The 26,932-nt window shown below is 42.4% G+C and overlaps 1 protein-coding gene across 1 annotated transcript in view; it reads left to right on the top strand.

The window, feature by feature from the left end:
- The window catches only part of DENND5A (DENN domain containing 5A), an 86,382-nt gene that overhangs the window by 29,747 nt on the left and 29,703 nt on the right, over positions 1 to 26,932 (top strand). The window contains exons 4-8 of the mRNA XM_058663403.1: positions 4,248 to 4,905; positions 14,177 to 14,364; positions 24,210 to 24,527; positions 25,829 to 26,044; positions 26,507 to 26,741. Coding sequence (XP_058519386.1) covers positions 4,248 to 4,905; positions 14,177 to 14,364; positions 24,210 to 24,527; positions 25,829 to 26,044; positions 26,507 to 26,741 — 1,615 coding nt within the window. The remainder of the gene's footprint in view (positions 1 to 4,247; positions 4,906 to 14,176; positions 14,365 to 24,209; positions 24,528 to 25,828; positions 26,045 to 26,506; positions 26,742 to 26,932) is intronic.

Below are 26,932 nucleotides of genomic sequence, written 5' to 3' on the forward strand. Positions count from 1 at the left end.
GGGGGAAGCAAACAAAAAGCTGGAAGCAGAGCTGGATCAGGCCAAAAGAAGTATTCAGGAATTGAAAGACACTATTAAGAGGCCAAATCTAAGAGTTATGGGAGTCCCAGAAGGTGCAGAAAGAGAAGCTGAGTTTGCAAATGTATTTAATGAAATAATAAAGGAAAATTTCCCTAATCTAGAGGAAGAATTGGGAAACAAGTTCCAGGAGGGGCACAGAACTCCCAACAGACTTGACCAAAAGCGATCTTCACCATGACATATGATAATCAAGCTCTCTTCACTTGAACATAAGGAAAAGATCCTTAAATGTGCACGTGAAAAAAATCAATTGACATATAAAGGGGAAAGCCAGTCAGCTCACAGGAGATCTCTCACAGGAAACTCTACAGGCAAGAAGAGAATGGAGTGACATCTTCCAGATTCTAAAAGAAAAAAATTGTCGGCCTAGGATAACATATCCAGCAAAGCTTTCTTTTGTCTTTGAAAATGAAATAAAATTCTTCCACAGTCAAGAAAAGCTAAAAGAATTTGCCTCTTTCAAACCTGCCCTACAAAGGATATTTCAAGATGTACTCTTGGCGGAGAAGAGGAATAGCACCTACCAAAACCAAAGGCAAACGGGAAGAACATCCCAGTAAAATGACAACAGAAGACTAAACCAATGAACAACCCATTCCTAAAATGACAGGACCAAAGTAACACCCATGTATATTAAACTCTGAATGTAAATGGCTTAAGCTTAATCAAACGTCATAGATTAGTAGACTGGATTAAAAAACAAAACCCATCTGCTTATGGTCTGGAGGAGATACTCTTCAACAAAGATTAGCGGAAACTAGATCACATGGGTTTTGTTATTCTGTTAGTTTCATCTCTTCGAAACACTTCCTTCTGATTAAATCATTCAATGACTCAGATCATGCAGTGGCATCATTTTCTTCAAGAAGGTTCTTGATTTTCATTTCTTCAGCTACACATTAGTCATTTAATAGCATGTTATTTAACTTCTTGATGTTGTTAATTTCTTTTTTCTCCCAGATGTTGATTTTGTTTTGTGGCTCTTCATTTAAGGGGATGTGTAGTAGCTGTGTAATGGAGACTGTCATATCTAGTAACATGTCATTTAACTTCATGGCATTGTAAATTTCCTCTTTTCTTTCTATTGTTGATTTTGAATCATGAGTTTTCATTTAAGGGGATGTACAGTAGCTGTGAAATGGAGACTAACATCCAGATGTGAGGATGTAGTGTGGTATGCATTTCTGCTTCCAGACAAAGATGGACTTAGAATGGAACTGTTTACTATATCTTGACAATAGGATTCTGGACTCTCTGCCATTGTCCATGCCCGCAATGATGGACATATGACTGAGTATGAAGAACTATATGTTATTAATGATATAGAGGAACGGGGGGGAGGAAACTGGGGAGGGGATAAGGGAATATGAAACTGTACTATAAAATAATAACAATAATACTAAAATATAAAAAAAGAAAAAAAAGAATACTGCTATGATTATGCTAACCTTCATTCTCTATTCACCTTGTGCTAGGCACTTCAATGACCATTCAATATGGGTTAACTCATTTAATCCTCATGGTTTCCTAACATCAGTAAGATATTTTTAAAAAGAGTTACCTTATGTATTTGAAAGGGAAAGTTAGAGATGAGAGAGAGATTGGTTTTCCCTTTTTCCAGTTCATTCCACCAAATGACTGTAGCTGGGCCAGGCTGAAGCTAGGAGCCAGGAGCTGCATTCTGTCTTCCATATAGGTTCACGGTCCAAAGGTGTGTGGGTCATCCTCTGCAGCTTTCCCAGACACTTGAGCAGGGTGCTAGTTTGGAAGTAGAACAGCCAGAACTTGAACTGTGCTGATAGGAGATTCCAGCGTTGTAGGTGGTAGCTTACTCCATTAAACCACAATGCTAACCTTACATCAGTAATACTAATTAAATAAATGCATATTTTACAGATGAGGAAACTAAGATCCAAAGACATTTAAGTACTATGTTTGGCTGAATCCTCGACTTGTAAGCACCATAATACCATGTGGATGCCATTGTGTCCCAGCTGCTCCACTGCCCATCCAACTCCCTGCTTATGGTCTTGAAAAGTAGTAGAGGATGGCCCAAAGCCTTGGAACCATGCACCCACATGGAAGACCTGGAAGAAGCTCCTGGTTCTTGGCTTTGGATCAGATTGGCTCAGCTGTGGCCATTGTGTCCACTTGCCAAGTGAACCAGTGATGGAAGATGTTTCTCTCTGTATCTCCTTCTCTTTAAAAATCTGATCTGTCTTTCCAATAAAAATAAATAAGCCTTTAAAAAATGTAGTATGTTCAAGTTCAGACGACTAATACATATTGATCTGGAGTTTGGATTTGTCTGTTTATAACCCTTTGCTATAAACACATATTTGGATTGCTGTTAACAGTTTTAAATTTTATTATTCATTTTTATTGGAAAACAGCAGAAAGGAAGAGAAATATCAGCGTTCTGATTTTTCTCAGATGCCCGTAACAGTAGTGGATGGGCTGGGTTAGGCTGAAGCCACGAGCCAGGCACTCAGTGGGTGTCTCATACATGGGTGACAGGTTAAGTACTTGAATATTCATCTGCTATCTGCTAGAGTATGCATTTACAGGAAGCTGGATTGAGTGTAGAGGAGGCACTCAAACCCTGGCATTACAGGGTACTGACATCCTAAGCTTAACATCCAATACCTGTCTCTTCTGTTGTGTTTTTAATAGATTTAATACATTTTAATATATAAATATTATTTATTATATAATATAAAATAATTAGAATTAACTGTTATATATTGTAAATAATCACTAAGTAACATTGTATAAAGTAAATATACATAACTAAATATATATAAACACATGATATATAAATCCTGCAAAATAGACATAATAAGCTGTATTATTATCACTTTATAGATGAAGAAATTAAATCCCAGAAAGCATCAAATGTTTTTTTACTCTAGAATCAACTAGGCTTTGGGAAGTCAAGTTTGAGGCTAATGGATATAATATAATGCACAATGTCCTTGTATTTGTTAACTCAAGCTGCTGATATTTTATTTAAATGGCTAGGTTCATGTCAAACCAGAAAATGGGAAATGATTGATGCAGGTCAGTGTTATTAACTATCCAAGTTTCTTTCTTTCTTTTTTTTTTTTTTAAGATTTATTTGTTTTTATGAAAAGATGGATATACGGAGAGGAGGAGATACAGAGAGGAAGATCTTCTGTCCAATGATTCACTCCCTAAGTGGCCGCAATAACCGGAACTGAGCCAATCCCAAGTCAGGAGCCAGGAGCTTCCTGCGGGTCTCTTACGTGGGTGCAGGGTCCCAAAGCTTTGGGCTGTCCTCGACTGCATTCCCAGGCCACAAGCAGGGAGCTGGATGGGAAGCGGGGCCAGGAGAAAGAGAAGGAGAGAAAGTGAGAGAAAGAGAGGAAGAGCACTTCTATCTACTGGCCAACTCCAAAGAGTCCCACAATGGTAAAGTCTGGAGCTAGGAACTGGAACCAGGAGCCAGGAGCTCAATCCAGGACTCTGTGGGTGATAGGAGCTCAGTTATTTGGTTTATCACCTGCTGTCATCTTGGTTCTGCATCAGCAGGAAGCTGGAGTTGGGAATTGAAGGTAGAAATTGAACCCAGGTACTCAAATGTAGGAGACAGGTGTTCCATCTGGTATCCCAACCACCTAGCCAAGCATCTACCACTGAATGTTGCTTTGATATAAAGAGTTTTTATTAATTACAGTTTTGAGAGCTCGTTAGAGTCTGAGATCATTTATGTAAGTTTATTTTATTTTTAGGTGTGAAGTTTTATCTGTTTTTTGATGTGTTTGTAGCATCATCTCCAAATACATATTTTACTCTGTATCTTGCTGTTATCATTAACCATTTATTGTTTCCTAAATAATTTTTTTCTTACTTTCACATCTATAGATTTTCTTCCTGTTCATGAAATACCCTTCTTTCATTTGTTTACCTGATCAATTTTAGCAAACTCTTATATCTGAGGCTTTTAAAATATATGCAGTCCTGATAACTGCATTATAATGTTAGTTACTATGTGTCTTGCCTTAGAATTAGAGACCTTTAGTGAAGATACACACCTAGCATATTAGGTGCTCTGTGAATGAAAGGATGACTGAATGACTAAACACTTTGAAAAGAGAACTGTCAGTAAGTGTTCTAACTGCTGGTTGCCTTGTTACTTTTTGCAGCTGTGCATGCCCAAAGGGCTGGCATTCAAGACCCAGGCTGATCCCAGGGAGCCCCAGTTCCATGCCTTCATTATCACAAGGGAAGACGGCTCTCGGACATTTGGGTTTGCCCTCACCTTTTATGAAGAAGTGACTAGCAAGCAGATCTGCAGTGCAATGCAGACCCTCTACCACATGCACAATGCTGAGTATGATGGCCTGCATGCTCCCCTTGCTGATGGCCGAGACCAGATGGGTGTGGAGGATGGTGAAGGGACTCTTGGGACCAAGTTGCAGCGCTTCAACTCTTACGACATTAGCCGGGACACTCTGTACGTCTCTAAGTGCATCTGTCTCATCACGCCCATGTCCTTCATGAAGGCATGCCGGAGTGTGCTGGAACAACTCCACCAGGCAGTCACTTCACCTCAGCCTCCTCCACTACCCCTTGAGAGCTACATATACAACGTACTCTATGAGGTGCCACTCCCCCCTCCTGGCCGGTCTTTGAAGTTTTCTGGAGTCTATGGGCCAGTAATCTGCCAGAGACCAAGTACCAATGAGCTTCCCCTGTTCGACTTTCCTGTCAGAGAAGTCTTTGAACTGCTTGGGGTGGAAAATGTGTTTCAGCTTTTTACTTGTGCGCTTCTGGAGTTTCAGATCTTGCTCTACTCACAGCGTAAGTCAGTACTCAGTGGAGATCTATCTGCATAGGACCTCCCTGCTTTCCATGCTCAGATCAGTAGGGCTGACTGTAGACAAGGTCTGTTGTTCTCAACATAACCTAGATCTTTTGCAAGTGGGTGGAAGATGGCTCATTGATGGTTCACATTTCTGATGGGCTGTCATTATGGCCTTAGGCTGTGGCAGTCTGGGTAGGGAACCCTGCCTCTTCATATCCATTCTGATTGAAGCTCTGAAGGAACTGACAATCAGTAGGAGGTGATTGTCGCCGGAAGCTGTTATTTGATCAGTTGTGTCCTGTAGTGCTGTGGAGTTGTTTCTGTCCTTTCATCTGAGAGTAACACTGAGAATTCACAGAGGTCGATCCTTTTCATATTGAGAACATTAGGATATATTGCTTCTTTTTGTTTGTTGAATGTTTTTTTTTCCCAAAGGGATTTATTTTATTTGAAAGCAAAGTAATATAGAAAAAAAAAGAAATGTTTCATCTCCTGGTTAACTCCCCAAGTGACTGCAACCACTGAATCTGGGTTGGGCTTTGGCTAGGAGCCAGGAATCCTATCAGGATCTCATCTGGGTAGCAGGATTTCAAGTGCCAATATCATCCTCTACTACCTTCCTAGACCCATTAACAGGGAGTTGGATGGGAAGTGGAGCAGCCAGTGCTTGAATCAGCACTCACATGGGTCAGCTGTCTACCACAATTCAGGTCCTGTAATTATAATTTTAATCATTTTAATTTTGTTAAAATAGGTGTCTGGATTAAAAAAATTATTTGAAAGACACAGGCATAAGCAGTCAGAGACTGAGAGAGAGAAAGAGAAAGAAAGAGAAAGAGAGACCGACCTTCTGTCCATTAGATCAGTTCTCAAATGTCCACGAATGGACTGGGCTAGTCTGAAGTCAGGAACTAAGAACTCATGTGCTGGGCTCCCATATGGATGCTGGTTCTAATCCCAGTGGCCCCACTTCCCATTCAGCTTCCGCTTGTGGCCTGGGAATACAGTCAAGGATGGCCCAAAGCTTTGGAACTCTACATCTGCATGGGAGACCTAGAAGAGGGTCAGGGCTCCTGGGTTTGGATTGGTTCAGCTCCGGCTGTTGTGGCCCCTTGGGGAGTAAATCAACAGACAGGAGATCTTCCTCTGTTTCTCCTCTCTGTATATCTGACTTTGCAAAAAAAAAGAATAAATGTTTTTAAAAATGATGATTTTCTTTCTTTATATCAATTGGCCTTGTGCTGTAAGGAAAAATATCGTATTATCTCTTGTTTATTACTGTATGGACTGAGAGGTTTTTCTTCTGCTCACAGGTGATTATCACTATAACTCTTTTAATGTTCAGATTTTGTCAGATTTGATCTTCCTCTCTGTCTCTTCTCCTCTTTGTATATCTGACTTTGCAATAAAAATAAATGAGATATACAGAGAGGAGGAGAGACAGAGGGGTAGATCCTGTGTCGGATGATTCACTCCCCAAGTGAGCCGCAATGGGCCGGTGCTGTGCCGATCCGAGCCGGGAACCTGGAACCTCCTCCGGGTCTCCCACGCGGGTGCAGTGTCCCAAGGCTTTGGGCAGTTCTCAACTGCTTTCCTAGGCCATAGGCAGGGAGCTGGATGGGAGGTGGAGCTGCCGGGATTAGAACCGGCACCCATATGGGATCCCGGCGGCGTTCAAGGCGAGAACTTTAGCTGCTAAGCCACGCCGCTGGGCCCTAAAATATATTCTTGAAGAGGGAGCTGGGAAACAAAGTTCACTTAGAAGGCCATTGCAATAATCAGGTGAAAGATGATATTGACTAGGACTAAGTAGTTAGCCATGAATTATTAGTATGAAATGATTGAGTTCTGGGTATGGGTTGAAGGTGAAGTGAATGTGGACAGCCAATAATTAGCTTTAGTTAATTCTTTATGGAGATATTTGCCTAATGTTATTAAATCTAGTTCCTTATGAGGACTCATTTTTTAAATTGATTTATTTATTTTGGAAGAGTTACAGAGAGAGGGAGATATAAAAGCGGCATCTTCTGTCTGCCGGTATACTTCCCAGAGGACTTCAACAGCTAGGGCTGATCCAGGTCAAAGCCAGAAGCCTGGAACTTCATCTCGCTCTCCCTCGTGGATGGCAGTGACTCAGCCCCTTGAGACATCACTTGGCATTCCTGGCCTGCCCATTTCTAAGTTCAAGACCACAATGCCAATGCAGATTCTTTACATGTAGTGTCTGATTTTAAATGTTGACAGCATAGTTCTTGTTATACACTGTAGACCAAAGAAAAAACATCTGTTGGCTTAATGTGGTTTGTCAGATTTCATTTTGCAGTTTCTGGTTAAAATGTGAAGTTACAGACTCCTGTCTTGGTAGGTCCACTGTAGACTCAGACAAGTCCTGTTGCTTCCCAACTTCAACTTCTTGGTTTGAGCTTGAGAAAATAATTTTAAAAAGAGACTTAGTTGAATAACCAAGACTGTCTTGTTTAGAACAGAACAGAGAGAAGAAAGCTAAACTAGGCAGTTGGGGTGTTATAAAATGAAGCTGGCGTGTAGGTGCCTATAATGTAATACAGTGAGAATGCTTAGCAACAAGGAATGGAGCATTGAAACAAGGAACTTAATAAAAAAAAGTTTTCCATCTAAACTACTTCAGATATTTTATGAGTGAATGCAGTTGAGATGGTTTTTCTGTAGAATCAAATTAAACTCAAGACCTAACATCATGATTACGGTGGATAAGAAAAAGCTTTTCCCAAAACTGTTCTTAGACAGTGATATGTATAACTGAGGCTAAAATGGAGTGCATGTCCTTTTTATTGGTTTGATGTAATTATCCTGTTTTTTGTTGGTAGAGGGCTTTAAATGGTTCACATTGGTTTTCTGGAAGTAATTTTTATTATTCAAAAACATCATTCTGACGTGGGTGAAAATGTGGCTCGGAACATGGATTCCCTGCTGTATGTCCTGTCTTCTGAATGGAAAAGAAATGCTACTTAGGGAAAATAAGTACATGCTAAATTGTAAGACTATAAAAATGTAAAACTGGGATCAGCACGGTGGTGTAGCACATTAGTCCTTTGCTTGTGATGCTAGCATACCGTATTGGTGCCTGTTCTTGTCTCAGTTGCTCCACTTCTGATCCAGGCTCCTGCTAATGACCAGGGAGAGCAGCAGAAAATGTCCTAAGTTTTTGAGCCTCTACACCCACTTGGGAGACCCAGAAGAAGCTTCTGGCTCCCAGCTTCAGACCAGCTCATCTCTAGCCGTAGCAGCCATTTAGAGAGTAAACCAACACATGGAAGATCTCTGTCTCTGTAATTATTTCAGGTAAAAGAAATAATCTTAAAAGATCTCTGTCTCTATATTTCTCATTCTCAGGTTAAAGAAATAATCTTTAAAAAAAAGCTTATTAAGCTTTATGGCTGAAGTGGAGGTTTTAACCAATATTTTCCTTTTTTATCTTAAGGATTTATTTATTTGAAAGGCACGATTACAGAGGAGAAAGAGAGAGAGAGAGAGAATATGAGATCTATCATCTGCTAGTTCACTTTCCCTTTCCCTGAGGTCAGTGTTGGGGCTAAAAGTCCCATACCTTTAATTGTGCCTTGACCTATCTCATAACTAATACTCATCCTGACATGTCCAGGAAACACCAGTTACAAATCAACTCATTAGTGTGGAAGAAATGCTGTGGGTTTTATGAGCTGTGTACTAGGGACTGGGGACAGGGACCAAATATGGGTTTGTCACACTAATTTAGACAAGGTGTTTATAGAGGCAGGCATTGTGGTGTTGCTAGTTAAGTTGCTGCCTGTGACAATGGCTGCCTATGACAGCGACATCCCATATGAGCATTGCCAGCTTGAGATCCAGATCCTTCACTTTGGATCTACCTCCCTGCTAATGTGCCTGGCATTAGTGAAAGATGGCAAAAGTACTTGGACCCTTGTGTCCATGTGAGAGATCCAGAAGTTCTCTGAAGATCCAGAAGATTCCTGGCTTCAGCCTAGCAGAGCCCTGTTCATTGCGGCCACTGGGAAATGAACCAACCTGTAGAAGAGCTCTCTCTGACTTGCCATCTTTCTCTCTTCCTGTATTTCTGCTTTTCAAATAAATTTTTAAGAAGCAACAACAACAAAAACGTTATTTACAGGAGTGGGTATTGGGGTGCAGTGGGTTAAACTAAGTGTCAGTTAAAGTCCCAGCTGTTCTGCCTTTAGTTCAGAGTCTATCTGATGTGCCTGGAAGCAGCAGACAATGGCCCAAGTACATGGGTTCCTGCCACTTCAGATGGGATTTCTGACACCCCCTCCCTGCAACCTGTCTAGCTTCTTCCTGGCCTAAGTTTGGCTCTTACAGGCATTTGAGGAATGAATTAAAATCTCTGTGGTTTAACCTACTGTGTCATAATGCTGGCCCAGTCGTAATTTTCTTTGATTACCCAAGAGCAAGGTGATAGGTAGTTTTCAAAGCTTTGTTAACGAGTAAATATAGGATGATATGCTTACCTTCTGTTACTCAGCCAGAATTGTGGGCTGAGTTCTAAGACATATACTGAAAGAGTTTGCAATCTCTGAGGCTGAGCATCTATGTGCAGGAGAAATGAGTATATTTTCTCTTAGGGGAAATGGATATGTAAGAGGGGAAGTTTTTGTTACTTGCATGTAGAGGTGAATGCAAGTCCATGTAGGTGTAGTTCAAAAACATGCTTCAGTGTGAATTTCATGGAATAGTCATAAGGTTTACACTCCTCCTGGGGCAGAGAGCTTAGTACTAGAATGAAGCAAAGGATGACTTTGGGGTACCCTGTGACTTACCTGCACAGACATTGCTTTTTTTTTTCCTTTTAAAATTTATTTATTTTTATTGGAAAGGCAGATCAGATTTACAGAGAGGAAAGACTAACAATTCCATCCACTGGTTCACCCCCGAAGAGGCAGTAACAGCTGGAGTTGAGCCTGTCTAAAGACAGGAACCAGGAGTTTGTACTCCCTGACTCTCCCACACGGGTGCAAGGTCTCAAGGCTTTGGGCCATCCTCACTGCTTTCCCGGACCATAAGCAGGGAACTGGATGGGAAGTAGAGCAGTTGGGACACGAACTGGTGCCCGTATGGGATCCCGGTGAGTACAAGGTGAGGATTTCGCTATTGAGCCATCACACTGGTCACAGCAATACTTTTTGCAGTAGAGTCTAAACCAGTCCAGGGTGGCTGGAGATGACATCTCTCACTGGAATGTGACTGAAAACCTGAAAGGCAGCTTTATAGGTCATTTGAAGCTTTAGGGTCTGGAAATAGAATGAGTCACAAGAAAGATCCGTGAGCTGTTCTGTTCAGGGTATTAGCTGCAGGCAGTTCCACCTACTGTAAATATTTATTGCCATTTGTTCCCTTCCTTTTCAAACTTCCTGATTTACTGCAAAATCATTAAAACTCCTTTACTGAACTGTGTTAGGATTGTTCAAAGTCATGTGGTGGATTTTTAAAGCACAGAACCTTTGTACATCCTATAATCATTTTTTAAAAATTTGTTATTATTTTTTGAGATGTATTTATTTAGGAGTCAACATGATGGCTAGTCTTCCACATGGAAGCACTGGCATTCTGTATCTTTTTTTTTTTTAAAGGTTTATTTATTTTATTGGAAAGGCAGATGTACAGAGAGAAGGAGAAGACAGAGAGGATCTTCCATCCGATGATTCACTCCCCAAGCAGCCGCAACGGCTGGAGCTGTGCCGATCTGAAGCTAGTAGCCAGGAACTTCTTTGTGGGTCTCCAACGCAGGTGCAGGGTCCCAAGCCTTTGGAATCAGGGAGCTGGGATTAGAACCAGCGACCATATGGGATCCCATTGTGTTCAAGACAAGGACCTTAACCGTTACACTATCGTGCCAGGCCCACATTCTGTATCTTTTTAAAAGATATATCTGTTTACTGGAAGGGCAGAGTAATGAGTGTGAGAATCAGACAGAGAGCCAGAAAGGAAAAAAGAGAGTGAACAGTCTTCAGTCTGTGGGTTCACACTCCAAAGATCTAGGACCAAGGCTGGGCCAGGTCGAAGCCAGGAACCAGGAATTCCATCTAGATCTTCCACATGGTGCAAGGGCCACACATGTGGCTCATTTTTTGTTGCCTTCCTAGGAGCATTAGCAGGGAGTTGGGTTGGAAGCAGAGCAGCCAGGATTCAAATTGGCACTCTTGTATGGGTTGCCAGCTAAGAGAAGTAGTGAGTAATAATTGTTTAAAGTCATACTAGAGCAATTCTAGGAGGATAATACTTAAAAAGATTTATTATTACTTTCAAAATTTTTATCGGAATATCAGATATACAGAGAGAAGCAGAGACAGAGAGGAAGATCTTCCATCTGCTGGTTCACACCCCAAGTGGCCGCAGTGGCTAGAGCTGTGCTGATCTGAAGCCAGGAGCAAAGGAGCCTCTTTTGGGTCTCCCACATGGGTGCTGGGTCACAAAGTGTTGGGCCATCCTTGACTGCTTTCCCAGGCCACAAGCAGGAAGCTGGATGGAAAGTGGTGCCACCGGGATTAGAACCAACACCCATATGGAATTCTGGTGCATGCAAGGCGAGGACTTTGGCTGCTAGGCTACTGTGCCAGGCCCAATAGTTCTCTCTTTTGTTTTTTAAAGATTACTTATTTTTATTGGAAAGTCAGATATATACAGAGAGGAGGAGAGACAGAGAGGAAGATCTTCTATACAATGATTCACTCCCCAAGTGATCACAATGGCTGGAGCTGTGCTGATCCGGAATGCAGGAAACCAGATCCTCTTCCAGGTCTCCCACCTTGGTGCAGGGTCCCAAAGCTTTGGGCCATCCTCAACTGCTTCCCAAGCCAGAAGCAGGGAGCTGGATTGGAAGCAGGGCTGGATATGGGATCCCGGAGTGATCAGGCGAGGACTTTAGCCGCTAGGGCACGGTGCCGGGCCCCGGTACTCTTTTTTTTTTTTTTTTAAAGAAAAATAATAAATTCTTTTTATTTTTGGTGAGGGGTGCACACCCATGTGGCTCACCAGTTAGCATGGGGGAGGGTGAAGGAATGGGGGAAAAGTGGATGAAGCAGCTGCCGCCAATCTTTTTTTCTGGTATTTGGGGAAAGTGGAGAGACACCACATCAGTACCCAGGAATGGAGGAAGGCCACCTGATATTATCCCAGGGTCCCTCATGTGGATCATGTTCCAAGGATGCTGCTTAAGTGGTTTTGATATTTCTTGAGATGCTGTTGATTTCGTTGTCCTAAGGTTGAGAAATCCTTCCAAAATTCACTGGCTGATACAGTCCACCTTACAGTCTTGATTTGGCTAGATACTTGTCTGAGAGAGCTGTCCAATTTGTTTTGCCTTCCATGGTGCTTGATTTCCTCTGCAAGCCTCAATGAACTTGTTATTGTATCCCCCATGAGTATCTGGGCATACCGTCTACCTCACAGGCCTCAGCAACCATGGGGACCCAGTTCTGACACAGGTACTCCGTGATCAGAACACAAAGCCTGTGATTTTCACCATGGTTGGAGTTCTGAGTCCAGTGATCCAGTTGGGGTATCCCCAGAAACCTCACCAGAGGTGACTCCAACCTGACTCCTGTGTGTGCCACCAACCAGTGTGGGGTCCAACTCAGTCCATCACCCACATCAGCCTATACACACCCTGGTGGCTGCTGTCACCTGTTCAATTCTGTCTCCCGCCCCATCTCATACACAAACCAGTGGATGTTGCAGCCCAGCCAAACCCTGCCCACCGTGCACTAAACCCTCATGTACACCTGCTGAACTGCAGCCTAGTTGGAGTGACCCCTAATAACCCCTCTGGAGACCTGTTCCCAGCCCTGGTTCCTGTTGGTGTCAATGTGTGCAGTAGGCTGCTCCAGTCTGTTCCACAAGTCTAGTACTCTTATGATTTTAAAATTCATGTTCCTGGGGCTAGCATTCTGGCACAATGTGTTAAACTTCTGCTTGTAGCACCAGCATTTCTTATTTAAGAAAACAAGTCAGTTCAAGTTCTGACTGTTCCACTGAAAATCCAGGTCCCTGCTAATGAGCCTGGAAAAGCAATACAGGATGGCACAAGTGCTGCTGGGTCCCTGCTGTTCCTGTGGGAGACCTGGAAGAAGCTCCTGGCTCCTGCCTTTGGCCTGGCCTAACCCTAGTCATTGTAGCCATTTAGGAACGTAGCTAGCCAATGAAATATCTCTTTTTTAAATTTAAATTCGTTTCTCTTCCCTTTGTAACTTTCCTTTTTAAATAAATGCATCTTCAAAAATAAATGTATTTCCTTGGCCTTACCCTTAAATACCTAATCCCATAATACTATTTGTTTCCTAAATTTAAATTGTAAAATTACTATTTCTGTTTATTTGAGAGGCAAAGAGAACATGACAGAGCTCCCGTCTGCTGGTTCATTCCTCAGTTGCCCGTAGTTTCGAGGCCAGGGCGAAGCCGAAACCTGGAATCTTGAACCTTAATCCAAATCTCTGGTGTGGGTGTCAGGAACCCAACTAGTTGAACCATCATCAATGCCTCCCACCACTGCATTGTTGGGAACCTAGAGCCAGGAATAAAACTTAACTCTAGGTAGGATGTAGCTTTAATCTCTAGGCTAAACACTGGCCGCCTAAATTTCAGGTTTCTTTTTTTTTTTTTTTTGTCAAAAATATATTTGATTTATTTGAGAGGCAGACTTACAGAAGGAAGGAGAGACAGAGAGATCATGTACCTGATAGTTCATCTCCCAGATGGCTAAGCAGCTGGGTCTGGACCAGGCCACAGTCAAGAATTTCATCTGGGTCTTTGATATGAGTGCAGGGACCCAGGTGCATTATTAGCAGGCAACTGGATCTAGAGTGGAGAAGCTAGGACTCGAACCAGCATCATATAAGATGCTAGTGCTACAGCTGGTGGCATTAGTGTCACACCACAGTGGCAGCCCCAAGTTACCATTTTAACTCATTTTATCGGCTTTAAAATTCCATTACTCTCTTAAAAAAAAAAAAACAGAGGTGCAACTTGCTAATTGTTTTGTATTTCCATGTTAAATTTTATTTCCAGCTGAGTGTATGTGCATGTATTTCAAGTTGGAATGCATCAGGATCTCTGAGTTGTTCTGTTAACACCCGGAGGAATCACTCTGAAAATGTCCTTGCAGAGTTATCCTGATCCTTACCACATATGAATTCCAGTTGGAGGTTTTAACTTCTATTTGAGAAGCAAGTATCTCATTTTGACTGGTTTATGTATGTACCTTTTTTCTTTTTCTTCTAGATTACCAGAGACTGATGACCGTGGCAGAGACGATTACAGCTCTCATGTTTCCTTTCCAGTGGCAGCATGTCTATGTTCCTATTCTTCCAGCTTCTCTCCTACATTTCTTAGATGCTCCCGTTCCGTACTTAATGGGCTTGCATTCCAATGGCCTGGATGACCGCTCAAAGCTGGAGCTGCCTCAAGAGGTAAGAGTTCTAGTGTTTTGTTTGATTCTGATCTGGGATTGAGAAAAAGGAGCTTGGGGAATGAGCCCACCATGGTATCATCAAGTTGGTTTTTTTATGTTTGTTTGTGTTGTTTTTTCCCCATTTTGGGAATGAAAACTTTTCAGTAAAAAACAAAAAAAAAACCAAAAAAACAAAACACAATGACTTTTACCTGAATTTTTAGAAAGATTTTTCTTATTTTTGTTAGAAAGCCAGATATGCAGAGAGGAGGAGAGACACAGAGAAATATCTTCCCATCCAGTGGTTTACTCCCCAAGCTGCCACAATGGCCGGAGCTGAGCCAATCTGAAGCCAGGAGCCAGGATCCTCTTCCGGGTTTCCCACGCGGGTGCAGGGTCCCAAGGCTTTGGACCATCCTTGACTGCTTTCCAAGGCACAAGCAGGGAGCTGGCTGGGAAGTGGAGCAGCTGGGACATTAACTGGCACCCGTGTGGGATCCCGGTGGATGCAAGGCGAGGACTATACCAAGTAGCCAGGCCCTGTGACATAGTTTGTAACTGGATATTTTCTACTTTCATTTTCAGAGATAGCCTCTGGGATATTTGAATCTTGTAGTCACTGTAGAAAACCCAGACTGAGAAAGAAATGGCTTTGTGAAGGAGTGGAAACACTGTGAAGGGTGCTGTATATTATGGATGGAGAGTGATAGTACCTTGAAAGACAATTGAAGTGCATCTCAGAAATGATACATTTTTTTTTAAAGAAATACTGGTTTATTTTTATTTGAAAGGCAGAGTTAGAGTGTAAGAAGAAAGGGAGAGAGAAATCTTCCATCAGCTGAATCACACCCCCAAACGATCTCATTGGCTGGAACTGGGCCTGTCTGAAGCCAGGAGCTGGAGCTGCGATGTGAGTGCAGAGCTTGGGTTGTCCGCTGCTGCTTTCCCAGGTGCATTAACAGGGAGCTATGCTGGAAGTGGAGCAGCTAGGACTTGAACTGGTGCTCATATGGGATGCCAGCGCCATAAGCAGATGCTTAACCTTACTTACTACAGTATAGCTGTGGCCTGATACATATTTATATAAAAAAGTTCTAACAGTGCACAAAAGCATGAAGAATAGTGTAAGTGTCATGTCCAGTTTTACTACTCAGGAATAACTTCTTTTAGTGTTTTGGTGGACATCTTTAAACTCTATGATTACTTTCCTCTGTTGCAAAGAATCTTTGAAACAAGACTGGGAAATTCATCACAGCCTGTTCTAGGGTCATTGTCAGGACGTGAGGTAGGGCAAAGCTTGATATATAAAGGGAATTTTCTTCAGAGATATGGAGAGTATACATTTCCTGGTCCCCAAATCAAGATTAATTGTTGCTGCTCAGTTTTGGGGATAAGAAGTCTGAAAAGTCCTTTGTTCCCTTTTGCACCAACACATGAGCTCAGCTGGCCTGAGGCAAGTGCAAGTGCTGAGCTGCCTTTGTGAGGCATCCCTTGTCCTACATTTCTCTTTTGAGCTGCATGTGTGAATCTAGGAAGGAGGCATGTCATCCACAGCTGTGTCAAAGCATTATGCAGAAGAGTTATGAGTAAAGAAGGGAGTGTCACTTTTTGTACTTTGATGTCCTCTCATTTTGTACACTCCTTCAGCAGCCTTTCTTCAGTAATGTGTATGTAGAGCTATGTCCGTAAACAACGCAAGGATAAACTACAGGGAGAGGCTGGCTGGAATTGATGTTAGAAAGCCCATTTCCACCCCCTGCAGGAAGAGATTCCAGAGTTTGGTTTTGGGGAATTTGAGTGTTCACTACCCCAGAGCAATTAAGTCTTTCATGGACTCTCCCAGCAAGGCAACAGGTTATAATAGGAAAAACAGTCACTTAAGAGTTAGTGCCAGGCCCGGCGGCGTGGCCTAGCTGCTAAAGTCCTCACCTTGAAAGCCCCGGGATCCCATATGGGCACCGGTTCTGGTCCCGGCAGCTCCACTTCCCATCCAGCTCCCTGCTTGTGGCCTGGGAAAGCAGTCGAGGACGGCCCAATGCATTGGGACACTGCACCCGTGTGGGAGACCCGGAAGAGGTTCCATGTTCCCGGCTTCGGATCGGCGCGCACTGGCCCGTTGCGGCTCACTTGGGGAGTAAATCATCGGACAGAAGATCTTCCTCTCTGTGTCTCCTCCTCTGTGTATATCTGGCTGTAATAAAATGAATAAATCTTAAAAAAAAAAAAAAAAAAAAAAAAGAGTTAATGCCTCCACCAGACTTGAAGGTGTTATACAGGAGTTGGCCTCTTCTCAGTTGAGTTTGTGGTTGGCTTGTAAATTGTTTCTGTTTAAGTGTTCTATACTGAGAGGCTGTTACTGGAGCCTAGTAATTAAATGACTGTTCATCTGGATTTTTCAAAGACTGGAAGCTCCTGGTTTGATCGTAATCTAGCCAACTCTGAAATGTGCCTGAGCTGCTTGCTTTCCTTTAGACACCTTTGACTAGCAGCATCCACAAACGTGGATACAGGATTTGGAGTTTCTAAAAAAAATTTTTTTTTAAGTTTTGTTTATTTTATTGGAAAGGCGGATATACAGAGAGGAGGAGAGACAAAGAGGAAGATCTTCCATCTGATGGTTCACTCCTCAAGCGGCTACAATGGCTGGAGCTGAGCCAATCTGAAGCCAGGAGCCAGGATCCTTTTCCGGGTCTCCCACGCGGGTGCAGGGTCCCAAGGCTTTGGTCCGTCTTCGACAACTTTCCCAGGACAGAAGCAGGGAGCTGGATGGGAACGGGGGCTGCCAGGATTAGAACCAGCACCCATATGGGTCCCAGTGTGTTCAAGGTGAGGACTTTTAACTGCTGTGCTATTGCGCTGGGCCCAGTTTCTAAAATTCTTTACAGACACTGTCTGGTTCACAGCAGTGTGTGTGTGAGCCTGTGTGTAGCCAACCAGACATTGTTTACTGGCTGCAGTTATTTTTGCTGCCTCTGTGTTTCCTATTGGAGAAATCACTTTTTCCCCCCTAAAGATAGAACTGAGGGGGTAAATTATTATATTGTCTACCTCTTATGGGTCAGACACAGTACCTTGTATGAGACTTAAAAGGCAGGTGATCTTCATGACTAGATGATGTAATTTGTTTATTAGTTTATTTTTTATTGGAAGGGCAGGCTTACAGAGAATGAGAGACAAATCTTTCATCTTTTTTTAAGATTTATTTTTATTACAAAGTCAGATATACAGAGAGGAGGAGAGACAGAGAGGAAGATCTTCCGTCCGATGATTCACTCCGCAAGTGAGCCACAGTGGCCAGTGGTGCGCTGATCCGAAGCCAGGAACCTGGAACTCTTCCGGGTCTCCCACTTGGGTGCAGTGTCCCAAATCTTTGGGCCGTCCTTGACTGCTTTCCCAGGCCACAAGCAGGGAGCTGGATGGGAAGTGGGACTGCCGGGATTAGAACCAGCGCCCGTATGGGATCCTGGTGTGTTCAAGGTGAGGACTTTAGCTGCTAGGCCACGCCGCTGGGCCCAGTCTTTCATCTTTTGATTCACTCCACAATGACCACGACACTGGATCTGAGCCAATCTGAAGCCAGGAACCTCTTCCGGGATTAGCCAGTTGAGCTAGTCTATATTTTTAGTGGATTGATCTGGTAGAATTTATAAACTTAAACTCTTGAAGGAATAAGTAAAAATTAATCAATTTGTAGGTGTGAAACATTTATTGGCCCTTTTATTGGGCAAGGTTTAAAGTTGTTATCTAGTGCAAGAATTCTAGGAAATGACGAAAATTTTTAAATATTTTTATTTGAAAGGCAGAATGACACAGAGAGAAGGAGACTTAGATTTTTCTGTGTGCTGCTTTGCTACTCTAGCAACCACAATGGCCAGGGCTGAGCCAGGCCAAAGCCAGGAGCCTGGAGCATCATCTGATTGCCTCTGTGAGTGAGTGGTGGGGTTCTAAGCACTTGGTCCATCTTCCTTCTTTTACTTTTCCCAGGCCAATTACAGAGTCTGTAGTATTTTTTTTTAAAGATCTATTTATTTTTATTGCAAGGTCAGATATACAAAGAGGAGAGACAGAGGGGAAGATCTTCCGTCCGATCATTCACTCCCCAAGTGACCACAACTCCTGGAGCTGAGCCAGTCCGAAGCCAGGAGCCAGGAACTTCCTCCAGGTCACCGACATGGGTACAGAGTCCCAAGGTTTTGGGCCATCCTCAACTACCTTCCCAGGCCACAAGCAAGGAGCTGGATGAGAAATGGAGCTGCCGGGATTAGAACCAGCACTCATGTGGGATCCTGGTGCACTCTAGGCGAGGATCTTAACCATTATGCTGTCACACTGGGCCCTGTAGTGGAAGTGTAATAGCAGGATATGAACAATCATCTGGAATGTGGATATGTGGATTTCCAGCATTGCAGGTTGCAATTTTATCTTTTATGCTTCATTGGCAGCCCTGAAAATAGGAATTTTTCATAAAAATGGATTTCTGTGCATTGGGTTGAGTAAATAAGCCCTTTAGGCAGACCAGCAGCCATATCTAAAGTAATTCCTCTTGTTCTGTCACCCTGTTGGATGGGCGTCAGCCTTCTCCCTGGGGGCTGGTCAGGGGAATTCCCCTTGTCCTATAGCAGGGGGAATGTTAGGTCCGGTAACACTGTGCTGATAGGGCCCTGGGAGGATTTTGGGGGCCTTCTGCTCCAGAAATGTCTCACTCATAATTTCCCGTTAGTGGAATTGAGGAGCAACCTGGGACTCCCACTCATGTCCCTAAAAACTCCAGGTTGAATGCAGCCTGGGCTCACAGTTCTTTACCTTGCTCTGTCATGTACAGTTCTCATTACTTTTTCTTTAAGCTTTACTACTTTGTCTTACCACTACTCTCTAACGTCTGAGTTTTTTCTTGTACAAAAACAAGAACCCCTGGACAACTGATGTCTAGTAACACCTGTGCCCCTGTCACTCAAGAGGGGGAATGGATTAAGGATCTTTTTAAATAAAGTTAAATGTCAAAAGCACAAGTTCAGATCTTCTAGAAGACAGTATTAATACATACATGACCTATGGGTTGGGAAAGATTTTATAAACAAGATGTAGAAAGCACTAAAAGTAAAAGATAGATAAATTTGATTTTGCAAATTAAGAAAGCAGTATCTTGAAGATCAAAACTAGAAAAATACAGGTTTTAATACACTAAAACATACGTCACCTACAATCAGCATTGAAGTAATTTAAAGAATTCCTGGGCCTGGGATGATGGCTCAGTGGCTAAATCCTCGCCTTGCAAGAATAAGTGCTAGTTTTTGTCCCGGCTGCTCCAATTCCCATTCAGCTCCCTGCCTGTGGCCTGGGAAAGCAATCAAGAACAGCCCAAAGCCTTGGGACCCTGCCACCTGTGTTTGAGACCTGCAGGAAGCTACTGATTCCTGGCTTTGGATTAGCTCAGCTCTAGCCATTGTGGCAACTTGGGGAGTGAACTAGTGGATGAAAGATCTTTCTGTCTCTGCTTCTCTGTTAGTCTGCCTTTTCAATAAAGTAAATAAATATTAAAAAAAAAAAAACAAAAAATGAACAACAGCAACAACAACAAAAAACCTTCTACAAGTCAATAAGGTGATAACTTAGAAAAATGGTAGGCTCAGCATTGTGGCCTAGCAGCTAAAGTCCTCTTCTTACACACTGGGACCTCATATGGACTCCAGTTCTAATCCCAGCAGTCCCACTTCCCATCTTGCTCCCTGCTTGTGGCCTGGGAAAGCAGTCGAGGACGGCTCAAAGCCTTGGGAGCCTGAACCTGCGTGGGAGACCTAGAGGAGGTTCCTGGCTCTTGGCTTTGGATTGGTGCAGCAATGGCCGTTGCAGTTACTTGGGGAGTGAATCATCGGATGGAAAATATTCCTCTCTGTCTTTCCTTACCTCTGTTTTTCTGACTTTGCAATAAAAATAAATTAATCTTTAAACCAAAATAAAGCAAAAAAAAAAAAAAAAGGAAAAATGGTGCAAGCGGCCAGTTTGTAGTACTGGCATCCCATATAGGTATAGATTCTTGTCCCTTTGGCTCCACTTCTGATTCAACTCCAGGGTTAAGGCCTAGGATAGCAGTAGAGGATGGCTGAAGTCCTTGAGACCCTACACCTGATGGGGAGACCCAGGAAAAACTTGTAGTTCCTGGCTTCGGATTGTTCAGCTCCAGCCATTGTGACCGTTTTTTTTTTTTTTTTTTTTTTTTTTTAAAGATTTATTTTATTTTTATTACAAAGTCAGATATACTGAGAGGAGGAGAGATAGAGAGGAAGTGGAGCTGCCGGGATTAGAACCAGCGGCCATATGGGATCAAGGCGAGGACCTTAGCCACTAGGCCACGCTGTCAAGCCCCATTGTGGCTGTTTTGGTAGTGAACCAGTGGGTGGAAGATCTTTTCTTCCTGTCTTTCCTTCTGTCTGTAAATCTGCCTTTCAAATAATAAGTGAGTAAATGGGTTTTACAAAATGGAATATGAAGAAGCACTGCACTAAAAACACATTTGTTAAATTTACTGATTATGGCAGCATAAGTCCAAGATACAATGCCATACCATTTTATTTTCTATTTATTTACAACATTTGTGAAATACATTACTAAATTTTGGAAGGAAATTAGGTAAGAAGTATGGGAAAAATGTTAATTTCCTTTTTCCCCCTCGAGTTTCTGCATTTTTTGTCTGTGAAATAAACTGACAAGAGAAACGTAGCAGGGAAAGTTACAGACATGTTTCATTACATGCCTAAACTCATGTCATAGCTGCTCCAAGAGGGCAAATGGCTGTGCCTTGTTAGAGTTTGACAGGTGGGTTAGAGTTGGACCTCTGTGAAGCAGGGTGGCACAGGCTTGGAAGGTTGAGTGCAGGAGATGCATAGCAAGAGTTGCCTTATGCAGATGAGAATTCTCAAGTCACACACACTTGTGGTTTCAGAGACTCTGGTCTCTTCTTTCTGTGCAGATTCTTTCCCACGCTGAAAAGGAGTTATCTGATAGGAATACCTCTGTCTGCATCCTCTGTTAACTTTATTACTGTAAATAGTTGAAAATGTCTTCTTACAAAAAAAAGGGCAGCTTTTCAGAGCCATTCCTGTGTCTACAGAGTTCTGCAGTTTTCTGAATGACCAGCTTGAATTATGCTGTTGAAATACATTTCAGGTGAAACATTTTCATCTCCATCAGTAGGATAACCTTAGATTGCTAGTAAAAATGAAAATTGTTGGAACCACTTTGGAACAAAACTAGGCATATCTTAGAAAATTGGATATTTTCATACCATATAATAGAGATTTCCATTCCTAGGATATATGCAAAATGATCTTACACATATGTTCAAGAAAACATATAACAGTGAAATACAGTTATCTGGAAACTCAAATGCCCTTTAATAGGAAAATTGATAAGTGATATGTGCATACTGTTGCAGAACAAACTTCTGACTAGTTGGAGACATTGCTACAGAACCCCCAAACTGAGTTCACTTGCCTGACATGCACAAAGCCAATCACATAAGGGTAGTGGAGGAAAATAGGTATTTATTGCAAAACAGAGCCAGGCAATGGGCAGCTATTGCTGAATTCCTGGTTCCCCAAGGAGTTAGTGGTGAAGGTTCTTACAGATTGAAATTTGGGCTGAGACGATGTGATCAGCTCATATGCAAGGTTCTGGTTTATCAGTGGAGTGCATGACCTTCCTGTGGTCAGGGAGGCCATGCTCTGTAAGGAATTAATGGTGGCCACATGGGCTGCAGTTGGTCTGGGGGTTACATGGATGTGGCAGTTACATTCTGCCCAGACCTGTAATCACCGCAAGACAACACTGACCATCAGGGTTCTTACTTGTTAGAGAAGCAAATGACTGCTTGAGTCCAATAAATAGAATCTTGTAAGGCCAGCAGGATCACTCCCTTGAGTAAGTGAATTCCTTCTCATAGAAGACTGGCAAGGATGCAGTTTATCTGTCCCATCAGCAGTATGTGAGATTGCTATCTTGCTTTCAGGAACATTTTTTTTTAAAGATTTATTTCTTTAAAAGCAGAGTTACAGAGAGAGACAGAGAAACAGATCAGCACTGGCTCACTTTCCAAGTGGCTGCTTTCCCAGGAGCATTAGCAGGAGGCTGAATTAGAAGCTGAGTAGCTGATCCTCCAACTGGTGCTCAAATGGGATGCCACTGCAGTATAACTGGCTATATTACAACACCAGCTTCTCCAGGAGTAATCTTAGAGATAGAAGAAAGCGAAGAACTATGAAGACCAGCCACCAGATCTTAACAGTCAGGACTAAGTCTCAAAAGAAAATGGTATGTTTGGGGCTTACATAAGGAGATAGTAACAGGTTTGGAACTTAAACATTTTAATTCCTAATTTTCTTTTTTTTTTTTTTTTTTTTTTTTTTTTTTTTTTTTAAAGATTTATTTATTTTTTTTTTTTTCAAAGTCAGATATACCCAGAGGAGGAGAGACAGAGAGGAAGTGGAGCTGCCGGGATTAGAACCAGCGGCCATATGGGATCAAGGCGAGGACCTTAGCCACCAAGCCACACTGCCGAGCCCTTAATTCCTAATTTTCAATAATTGGTCAAATGGGCCCATAAGCATAGCCTAATGGCTAAATCCTCACCTTTCATCTGCCAGGATTCTATGATTGCTGGTTCATGTCCTGGCTGCTCTGCTTCCCATCTAGCTCCCTGCTTGTGGCCTGGGAAAGCGGTCGAGGATGGCCCAAAACTTTGGGACCCTGCACCCACGTGGGAGATCCATAAGAAGCTCCTGGCTCCTTGCTTGTGACTCTTGGCTTCAGATGTGCTCAGCTGTGGCTGTTGCAGGTATTTGGAGAGTGAACCAGCAGATTTATTTTATTCTTATTGGAAAATCAGATGTACAGAGAGGAAGATCTGCCCATTCATTCCCCAAGCAGCCACAGTGACTGGAGCTGAGTCAATCTGAAGCCACGAGCCAGGAATCTCTTCCAGGTCTGCCATGTTTGTGCTGGGTCTGAAGGCATTGGGCCTTCCTCGATTGCTTTCCCAGGCCACAAGCAAGGGAGCTGGATGGGAAGAGGGGCTGCCAGGATTAGAACTGGTGCCCATATGTGGAGTCCCACTATGTGCAAGGTGAGGACTTTAGCCACTAGGCTATCACACCCGGCTCAAATTGGTCATTTTTAAAAAAGATGTATTTGTTTATTTAAAGGCAGAGCACCAGATGGGGGAGGAGGAGGAGAGAGATGGAGACCATAATCCATTTTCCCTCTCGTGATTTATTCTGCAAATGTGCAGATCAGCCAGGGCTTGGTGAGGCTGAAGCCAGGAGCCAGGAACTCCATCTCTGTCTGTCACATGGGTAGCAGGGGACCAAGCTCTTCTGCTGTCTTCTACCTTCCTTGGTACATTAGCAGGAATTTGTATCTTGTGGAGCACTGGCACTAGAAGTAACACTTCAGTATGGGATTCTGTGTTGCAAGGGGTGTGTAACCAACCCAGTGTTTCTTAATGTCCACCCCTTGTCCAACATTTAATGCATATTTACATTATATATAAAAATTTTATGTTAGATGCTACCAAGTATTTAACTATAGTATCGTTACGTCTTCACCACTCTGCAGCATCAATGTTTTTATTAGTTTATCTCCATTTTACAGCTAAGAAAATAAAATCAGAGAGGTTAGGTAAGTTTCCTAAAGTCATACTTGTTTAAGTTGGTGAGGAGAGTGGAGCTCAGGCCTATTTATAAGTCCCATCTTTACAGTACATTTTATATATGTTAGTTTAAGGTACTTTGCTTCCTTCTCATTTTCCTTATTCTTTCTAAACTTGTTCCTTAATTTTCTGGGATTGTTCATTCTGTTTTTAATTTACAGGCTAACCTCTGCTTTGTGGACATTGACAACCACTTCATTGAGCTGCCAGAGGACTTGCCTCAGTTTCCCAATAAATTGGAATTTGTCCAAGAAGTGTCTGAGATTCTCATGGCATTTGGTATTCCCCCTGAAGGGAACCTTCATTGCAGCGAGAGTGCTTCCAAGCTGAAGAGGCTCCGAGCCTCTGAGTTTGTCTCTGACAAGAGGAATGGGAACATTGCTGGCTCCCCTTTGCATTCCTATGAACTCCTCAAGGAGAATGAAACTATCGCACGGCTGCAAGCCTTGGTCAAGAGGACTGGGGTGAGCCTGGAGAAGGTAAGGTGCTTTCTGTAGAGGAGTCTGTGCTAAGACACTGTCCTGGTGTGGGATAAGAAAGACCAGGTCAGGACCAGCCATGGAGTGGTGAAAGATTGTTCTGCATAGTGAATACTGTCCTACTAAATGCTACTTGAAGCTAAGTCTGACCATCAAGGAGATCCTGCTGTCTTTCTGTGTGAATACTGGCGCCGTGACGTGGAAGGGTGAGGATAGTAGTCTCTTCGAGATCCTTTGCCCTGTGAGGTTCACAGCAACATAAGGTATATAGAGCAGGCATTATTAATAATGTACAATTAACATTAAGAAACCAGGACTTCAAGAGTCTTGGTGTTTGTCCAGGATTAAATGCCCAAGAAGTAGCTAAGCTGAGACTCGCTCTGATCCTCGAATTCTAGTCCTGGGTTCTTTCTCACATCATAGTTAGCTTCCTGTTTTCTGATTTGGATGAGACTATTTACATTCTTGGTTTGTTTATCTCTTTACCCTCCCCATTCATGATGTTATATCACTTTATATCACTTTTCTTTTTAAACGAATGGACCAATAAAATTTTGTTAGGCTCTTTTTAAGAAAGGTTATTTATTTATTTAATTGAAGTAGCGACAGAGAAAGATCAATATTCTGCCTACTGGTTCATTCTCCAAATTAGGCTCTGGGTCAGGCCAACACCAGGAACTAGGAACTCCATCCACATATCTCTTATGGCTGGCAGGGTCCCAGGACTTAGGGCCATCTTTTGCTGATTTCCTAAGCACGTTAGCATGAGCTGGATTACAAGTGGAGCAGCTGGGACTTCAACTGGTACTTCTGTGTTGGATGCCAGGTTGCACGCCTTAGCTTAACATGCTGTACCATAATACTGGCCCTAGTAAAGCAGACATTTTTTTTTAAAAGTCATGACCAATTAAAGAATAGAAAAGTAATTACGAAGATTAAAAGTTTTTCTTAATAGAAGTCCTCAGGGAGAAGGGAAAATGTTATGAGGAGAAAAATCAGTGAAATAAAGTTAAAGAATTAGACCTTGTTGCATTACCTGTATTTTAATTACACGTAGATTTTATGCTTTCTCTCTGAGCCTTGAGATAATGAACACCTCTTCCTTTGGGTGTCTGTCTCCACTTTCTTTGAGTTTCTGGGTCCTTCATGTGAAGCTCTCATTGTTTCTTCTTTGTGTGAGAATCTTAATTTCCCCCCTTTTTGTTTTGTTCTCATCATTTGCTGCTATGTCAGTGATTCGAGTTGTATTTCTTCTAAATAAATTGACCAATATATTCAAAACTGTTGTTTCTTTTTTGTAGCTGGAAGTGCGTGAAGACAGCAGCAGTAATAAGGATCTCAAGGTTCAGTGTGATGAAGAAGATCTCAGGATTTACCAGTTAAATATTCAGATACGGGAAGTTTTTGCAAATCGTTTCACTCAGATGTTTGCAGATTATGAAGTGTTTGTCATTCAGCCTAGCCAGGACAAGGAATCCTGGTTTACCAACAGGGAGCAGATGCAAAATTTTGATAAAGTGAGTGTAATCCTCCTGGAGAAGAGAAATTCAAGAGCTGTGTCTTTAAGGAGTATCTGAATTTGAGATTTTCTTTTTCTTTCATAATATTTTTGGAAACTCACAATCCTTCTGATGTTGTTAGGATAGAGCTTGTTACTGGTTAGGAACAGGTGGACTCATTAATGATTTCTTTTCCTACAACCAAAGGGCTCTTTTAAAGCAGAGATGTACATTTAATTGAACTAGTATTCTGGTAAGATAAGTGGCCTCATTAGGTTAACTGAATAATTTTTACCGTATCAAAGTCTGTTTCAACTTGTATGAGTGTGTTTATGCTTATGTAATGATGAAAGGATTTTTCAGCTTTTTGTTAAGTGTTAGGAAGCTTCAGAGAGGAACTAACGTTCTGCATGCATTGGACATGTTGCCTTTGCTGGTCAAGACTGACCATCAGTAACTTTTGTCTTTTGATTCTGCCAGGCATCTTTTTTATCAGATCAACCTGAACCCTACCTACCCTTCCTCTCAAGATTCCTAGAGACTCAGATGTTTGCTTCTTTCATTGACAACAAAATCATGTGTCACGATGATGATGATAAAGACCCTGTGCTCCGGGTGTTTGATTCCCGGGTAGACAAGATCAGGCTGTTGAATGTTCGGACACCTACTCTCCGCACATCTATGTATCAGAAGTGTACCACTGTGGATGAAGCAGGTGAGGCTTCCTTTCAGCTGTCCTTTGTAGTCTCTTGGATTATGTCAAAAACATGTGCCTGTTTCAAAACATATTAGCCTCTGGCTCTGTTACTGCCTTTTCATATGTAGTTATTATTACCTAAAACATTCTTTCTTCCTTTTTAAAAGAAGTTTTATTATTTAAAAGCATTTTTTCCCCACAGTCTCTCT

The sequence above is a fragment of the Ochotona princeps genome, chromosome 4 (genome assembly GCF_030435755.1).
Source record: "Ochotona princeps isolate mOchPri1 chromosome 4, mOchPri1.hap1, whole genome shotgun sequence".
In the NCBI taxonomy this organism is placed as follows: domain Eukaryota; kingdom Metazoa; phylum Chordata; class Mammalia; order Lagomorpha; family Ochotonidae; genus Ochotona; species Ochotona princeps.